General features: G+C 38.9%; 1 protein-coding gene and 1 long non-coding RNA gene across 2 annotated transcripts in view; both read right to left on the bottom strand.

The window, feature by feature from the left end:
• LOC146450141 (juvenile hormone acid O-methyltransferase-like) overlaps positions 1 to 583 on the bottom strand; it is a 928-nt gene extending 345 nt beyond the window's left edge. The window contains 3 exon segments of the mRNA XM_085100694.1: positions 1 to 401; positions 404 to 428; positions 431 to 583. The exon segment at positions 1 to 401 is cut by the window's left edge and continues 345 nt beyond it. Coding sequence (XP_084956820.1) covers positions 1 to 401; positions 404 to 428; positions 431 to 583 — 579 coding nt within the window.
• A 3,915-nt stretch (positions 584 to 4,498) lies between these two features.
• Positions 4,499 to 7,500, bottom strand: part of LOC146450140 (uncharacterized) — a 3,942-nt gene continuing 940 nt past the window's right edge. Inside the window, exon 2 of the long non-coding RNA XR_014860375.1 lies at positions 4,499 to 5,528. This is a non-coding gene — a long non-coding RNA (uncharacterized LOC146450140). The remainder of the gene's footprint in view (positions 5,529 to 7,500) is intronic.

Raw genomic sequence — 7,500 nt, 5'->3', positions numbered from 1 at the left:
GATGATTTTGAACCCCGCGCGTGAACAGTACTGCTCGATCATTGTCTTCTCCTCGCACTGGTACGTGGTCTCACTGATGTATTCTGCATGCTCAGGATTCAGTACTTTGAAAGCGGTTAATACGAACGGTACAAGATGATCCACGTACTGAATGGCTATCTTCCCTCCAATTTTAAGGCTTCCCATCATATTTTTAAAGACTTGCTGTTTGTCTGCGATCCAGTGAATGACATGATTACTGAAAATGAGATCGTACGACCCACAGCCCATCCCTGGGAAATCAAACGCGTTCGCATCCACAAATGACAGACTCTTGATTTTACTGTAGGATTGTCGGGCCACTTTAATTCGCTCCTTATCAGAATCAACACCGATAACCTTTCCCTCGGGCCCTACCAGGCCAGGAAATCAGACAGCTTTCCTGTACCCGGCAGCCTAAATCCAAGATGGCGTCCCCTGGTTGAGGGCTCACCTCTGTTTGGATGAATCTTTTTCCGCTTTCCCCTTGCAAGGAGAGCGCACTTTTCTGGTATTCCTCTGCAGCATTTTTTGTATCGGTTTCATTTGCTATATGTCCTGCCATCTTGATCTACAGGGTTTGTATAAATTAAGGACGTTCGCGCTAATTGTTTATGCGCATCTTAAGTGCGCAGGTAACGCACACGCCAAGCAATGTCACGTGCAATCTCGTTCCCAGAGGCTGCGTTCCTTTTGGTCAGCACCAAGGAAGCAAGACCTCTGGGCTAATCAATGTCAAAATCCAGCAAATCGAAATCTGATTGGATATTACATTTTACCGGAAGTGTCTTTGAATCGGAGGTTTCAAAACAAGAAACGAAATAGACTGTCAAAGATATCGAAGCAAAAACCGCCATAGAATCGAAATGCAACTAAATTTTCATACGCTTTGTTTTTGCAGTAAGTAAAAACGAAAAAGATAACAAGTCAAATCACATGACTAAACGGAAAAGGCGCGAAAACCTTTGCGATATGTTGCAGCGTTTGACAAAGCTGAATGACAGTATGACACTTGCGACGGTCGAGGTTAGCGAAGAACCTGACAATTTTCGGAAAAACTCCTTTAATTATCGACTCTGAAATGTGGTTCATAGTCAATGCTGGCCGTTTAAAATCGTTCTTAACATTGTCTAAAGCGAATAAGAGTTTAACAGCCTTTCTCGTGCTGTTGAAGGAACTGAAAGAAGCAAACTTGTAATCCATTCGCACCGCAGAGTCTGCGAGTTGATCTGACTAGAGGAGAATTTATTGAAGATTACTTTGTTGAACAGGAACAGATATTCTTTCAGCAGCCCAGAAGAAACATAATTGAACTTCAACAAGGAAAACCAACGGCCTTTGTTACCACTGCGTAAAAGCGGAGTATCCAAGAATGCGTGGCCCAAAAAGTGGTTCAGAAAGCGGATGGACAGAAAGACAAAAATATTAACTCTCGGAATAGCGATCGTTGTCACTCGTTACACAACAGTTCATTTGTGAGCTTTGTAAGTTTGCAGCTTATAGGACTGATAAACCACATCGAGTGCAGGTAAAATATTTTTTTTCAGGGTGACTTTCTTAAGCTTACACTGAGTGTGTGAATTGAAAAAAAATTGCCAATCTTTCTGATAAGCTTAGATTTTCAAGTTGCTGCAGTTATTTCAGTTGAACGTTTCCAGAGTTGTGTCTTGTTATTAAATGTACTTCTGCCATTTTATTGTATTTATTCTGAGATCATGGTATCTGGGTAAGCAAAAGCTGATCTTGTGAAACCTATCGTTTGTAAATTTCACGACGGAAAAAATTAAGCTTACGTTTGTAAACATTTGTTGGTATTTGTCGTCGACGGCAATCCGGTTGGGAACGATATCTTGCTGAAGTTTATCAAATGTTGTTTGAAAATCTTTACCCTGTTTTAGTTAATTCGGGTTGAAGCTTATATAACCTCCGACCAGCCTCTATTTTCGTTTCGCTATTAACTTTACCGTGGTGTCATGAAAAAACTTGGCTATCTCATACTGCGTAGACTGCGTATATTCACCCCCATTTTTAAGTTTTAAAAACTACATTTTACAAGCGAAAACAAGCTTAATTTAATTCCAAATGCGTATAGTATACAACAAATGGTTTCTAATCACCATAGCCTATAGCTATATATGTTTTTTTACCCCTGCCTATGGAAAATGTTTGGTTTTCTAAAACGACCTGAAAATGTGCAAAATGAATTTGTCGCGGTTGAGTGAGGCAAATTGCCGACAAACCCAGATTTTACGCAGCCTTTGTTTTGGTTGATTTGTTTTCAAGGAAGTTTCACATGAATGACAATCACTGGCAAACGGGAGGGATGGAGGTTGTCGCCATTTTCACTCGTTTTCTTGGCCTTTGATGCTCTTTACCAGAGGCTGTCTTCCTCTCGGTCAGCAGTATCCCCCTTTAAACCGGAAGCAGGATCCTTCCCAGGAGGGAGTGATAAACTCGTGAGCGCGGCTGATTCGTTCGTGTGACGTCACGATGGCCGGACACCTTGAATTTTTTCAACGCCGATATCTACATTGGCGCCCAGGCCTAAGTTTATCACTCCCTCCTGATCCTTCCGGTTTCTGCTGACAGAGCGCAAAAACCGCTGGGCATGCGCACTATATTTCGGCCTTCTTCCCGCCATTCGATTTTCAAAATGGCGGACGACGAATCAAAATAATACACGTCATTCAAAAGGCCGTAACGCCGCTGTCCTCGCTCTCAGAACTTCAGAATTCTACATTATAGTCCGCCATCTTCCGAGCAAGCTGTGGAGCATTTCATGAAAAGATCGGTTTAACAGTTGTATTTCTAAACCAGCGACATTTGTGGCCAATTTAGAGGACTTAACGCATCTATCTTGTTCAAAGCAAGCACGGATTTTTGCATTTCTTAAGGTCTACGCTCACTCTTTAAGGTCAGAAAAGCGAAATGTCATGCATAAACACCTTTTGAGCAACATATCAAATATGACTTTTTTTTCGTTTCTATGAAAATTTGCAAAAGCTTTTTAAAGTTGAACGTTTGTTCTGATGCTCAAAGAGGATAAACGGATGCATCCTCTTTGCAAGGTTTTGGATTTTGTAAGTATTGAAGGCCGAACTTTGAGAACTTAGCAAAGCGGCCACTTTTATTTTAAGCCTTATTTTAACTGTAATATGCAAGTTTTCATGTATTTGTGTCCTTTGACTTTTTAAAATGTATTTTTTCGAGGTTTTGACTTTATTTGCCTTTTAACTCATAATTTCTGGAGGCTTATTAAAATGTGTTGACTATTTATCTGTGTACCGAGTGATTGCTCAAGTCACCGTTTTCCTGCCTAAATCGCGGCTACCAGCTACCGGTTTTTCCCTATCTTGTCATGGAGTTGCCGTTTGCCGTAAAAAACAATTAATTAGTCATGCAATGTCTGAAGGCCCAAAGAACACTGAGAAAAAATGCCCAGACATCTGGCGCCAGTGATTGTTGGAGAAATTTGTCCATTGTTTCTAGGGAAAACGCACGAGCCTGTGGGTTTTTACATGAAGTTGTGTTGTGCAAAAAGGATTACGACGTTCAGACTAACTTCAACAAGTCGAATTGCAGTCATCCCTTTCGCAGTGGTGCCTGCAAAGGTACTCTTGTAAAATGCCCCACCGGTTGTTTTCAGTTGTTGATTTTTTTGAAGGCCACACTGGAACTCTCATCTGCGAGTCGTAGATGGACGAGAGGATTTGTCAGCAGAGGAGATGCATCCCTCCCAAAAAGGTATGAGAAATGGAATAAGACAAAGGGCTGTTAATTTTCATAGGAAGGGTCAACCCCTCACCCTTTCAGAATTCCATTCTTCTAATTGGTGTAGGGGGAGACGCGCCCTGGTCCCTCTAAAGAGAAAAGGAAAAGAAAACCTAGTGACTCTTGATATCACAGGTCGTGAGGAAGTTTTTTTTAACTGCTACAAAGTCATCCCACTACCTAGTGGTTAACGATGACAGTTATTTCAATGAAGGCAATTCATATTTTGTCTCCATCAAAAAAAAAAAAAAGAAAAAGAAAAATCAATGGACCCTAAGCTCCTTGTGGAAGATTCAGCATCTGTATTAACAAAGCATCCTTAAGCCCCTAACAGAAGGAACCCACTTCTTTTTGCTTTCTTTGGCTTAGCGCCTCAAAAGTCAAAACGAAGTTGACAAAACAGCTGGCAGTCATAAAGAACAGGGAAACTGTGGTGAAGTAAAAACTGACAAAATAGAACAACTTGAAAAAGAGTTAAACAACCCCCAAAAGAAGAAAATAGAGCACTACATGTTATGTCACTTAACACCAAAGAAAGCAAAAAATAGTATGTGCAATAGGGAGAAAAAAAGCAAATGTTCAAGGTTTCCTTGGTGTGAATCTTGTTCTTTGTTCTAACTTGGTCAATTAAGGCCTAACTTGTACAGTGTTTCAACCCCACAAAAATACACACGCATTATTTTACTCTCTCCAGCATGAAAGTTCAGCATTAAGTACACATGTACTTTTTATTACCACTCCCCTCAACGGGCTTTTGAGAGGTAACAATCTAGATACAACTATAAACTAAGAATGAACAAAACATTATTTCCAAGGACTAAAATGTTACAAGATTTTAAAATGAAATTATTACTGGGAATAACAATGGTTATTATTCATGTGAAATATAAATGAAATCTGTACTAATACTAATATGAAAAGGAGCAACCAATAACATCAATAAACACTGAAAGGATTATTTCCTGACAGAAATATTATTACTCTTCACAATGCCTCTTTAATGGCACTTCAAATAAAGCAACAAGAAATGAACAGTGAATTGCAAAAGGAAAACACCATGCTTCAAAAGAAAATTAAAGGTAACCCATTTATTGCTATCCTGCCATGCTAAAGGCACTAGTCAAACTGCCTATGAAGTGAAAAAGTTAAGGCCTTTAAATACAAAAAAGTGAACAGAAAACATCACACTTCAAATGAAATGGCCCTGATGAGAGGATACACAACCACCCTCCCAAAACGGTCAAAATAATCAATCAAATTAATCAAAACGGTCATCAAAATAATAACACCTGATTCTGTTTAATGAAATAATGAGAAGAATGGATAATAACATTACCCCACAACATTTGACTGCTACCAGTAAAATGTAAAATTGTTACAAAGTAAAATTAACAGATTTGAAAGAAACATTTGCCTTTGAATATGGATATAAAATATTGCTTTACATTTTGACATTTATTAAGGAGACACAGCATTTTAGCACCCTTGTACAACAGTTCCACAGATTATAAGTCCAGCACTATTCACAAAGTGGAGATCATCTCTACAGTCCAGATGAAAAGGAGAAATGTTGCGAAAGCCATGCTCCTGGGCTTTTTGACTACATCTTCCACGCAATCTTTAATGAGGAAAAGAAAACACCAACAACGAAAAGGACAAGTCATCAAACGACATGGGTAGTTGCGATACTGCACAGCCTGAGCTTCTTCAGAAATCAGGTATACACTTTCAGATGGAACCTGTAACAAATAACAGTGATTATAAATAAAACTAGAAGTAAACTTGTGATTTCTCACCGTAAATGATATAAGATTGTTGTGTACTTAACTATTTAGTAAAGAGCAGGGTTTATTCTAGAGTGTGGCTTTGCAAGATTTTTTGCAATTTGTTTCCTTTGTGTTTTTTTCTGCATTCTTTTTCTGGGCTTTATTGGGCTGCTTCTGAATAGACTGTACAAAGAAGTTCAAATATCTTTTATGTGGCCCCTATTCTTGGGCCCTCTTTCTTGAAAAAAGGTCCCCCAAAAAATTACAAAGGAGGGCCTTCATTGCAAAATTTCTAGAATAAACCCTGACGAAGTTGCAAAAGGATGGAACACACCCAGCTTCTATACAAAAATTGTACTATTACCCCTATATCATTTACTGAGTGGAAACTTCAAGTAATCCTGTTACTTATTGCATTCTGCTTGACACAACTAATAATAAATAAACAATAGCCTCCATTTGGCGCGAAAATATGCTCAGATATTTGTCCGCGGACATTATCTGTTCCGAGAAGCGAACAGTTTTCCGAGAGCGACGCTCGAGGAAAACTGTGAGCTTCGAGGAGCAGATAATGTCCAAGGACAAATATCTGAGCATATTTTTAAAGTCAAATGGAGGCTATTGTGGTTATTATCCTTCAAATATTTTTTGGAACATGTAGCAACGAGCTTGAGTATTTGAACATTTCGTTTAAGAAAGGCGCGTCTTGCAGTTTTTGAAATCGGGGAATATCACTTGGAGAATATCATCCGATATTCCCCAGTTTTAGCTGGGGTATATTCGGTCATGTGAGGCGTTTAGACCAATCACGCCCGAGCTAAAATATTTGATGGATTATAATTATTAATATTTTTTCATAGCATCCCATTTATACATGTAAACTGTAAAAATTCTTCTATGAGAAGACAAACACCTTTCCTTATGATGGAGATACAAGTGGTCTGATTTTGTTATTATAAATCTTGAATACATGTACAAAACAAATTCCTTCACAGAGTAGATGTACAACTGTATGCCATTCTGATTTAATTGGTAGAAAAACTGTCCTATGCAGAAAGCAAATGGATTGCTGTTGAAATTTGGTGGGGCAAGTCTTTGATGTCTGGTATGGTACTTGGGTACAGTTGCCATCCACATACAATAAACAACTACGAGAAAACTTTAGCAAAAGGAAACATGAGTGATGCCAGAAAAAAGGTGCATCTGGCAATGAAGGTACAGGCTGTAGTTGCAAATGACTTGAACTTTATACCATTGTTCAAAATAAATTACTGAATTGAAAATTTAACAACAATCAAGAAATGGACTACAGGTATTTTAACTACTTTTCTCAAGTAAATAAAAACCAATGCCAAGAAACAAAAACAAAAAAAAACTGGCATGAAACTTATGCAAAAAGCTCTAGCCAGGAAAATTCTCAAGTGAACCTTGATGACACTAGTGATAGAAGAGCACTCTCACAACTACACTTTTCAACCCTGTGCTTAGGACTATTCAGTACATTTCCAAATTTCTTTCACCAGAACAAGCCATGTTTCCTTAAGTCAGAGATATTCTTCACCCTTCCCCCCCCCATTGAGGTCAAGGGAAATCCGAGGGGGGGGGGTCTCGTGAAGATCAGAAAATCCTGGAGGGGGGGAGAGGACATCATAGGCAACAACTTAAAAGGGAGGAATCTGAAAGGGTATGGGGACAATTATTTCAGTAAAAGAAGAGTTTCGTGTAAGTTTGCACTGTAAAATTGTTACAGTCGAACCTGTATTAAGCGGCACCGTATTAAGCGGTCAGTTGTTAAAGTCCCGAAAATTACTTCCCTTATTGTCTGTAATCCTTACCTGTTTGTTTGTATATTAAGGTATACTTTTTTCCCACTCATCATGCAAAAATCACACAGCTTTGTGTAATTTTTCTCGTCTCTTCCAGCTCACTCACTCCATGTCCCTAC

Source organism: Pavona decussata, unplaced genomic scaffold, assembly GCF_977016875.1.
Source record: "Pavona decussata unplaced genomic scaffold, jaPavDecu1.1 SCAFFOLD_489, whole genome shotgun sequence".
Taxonomy (NCBI): Eukaryota; Metazoa; Cnidaria; class Anthozoa; order Scleractinia; family Agariciidae; genus Pavona; species Pavona decussata.
The sequence above is the reverse complement of the archived record's forward strand: the minus strand, read 5'-3'. Positions and strand labels throughout refer to the sequence as shown.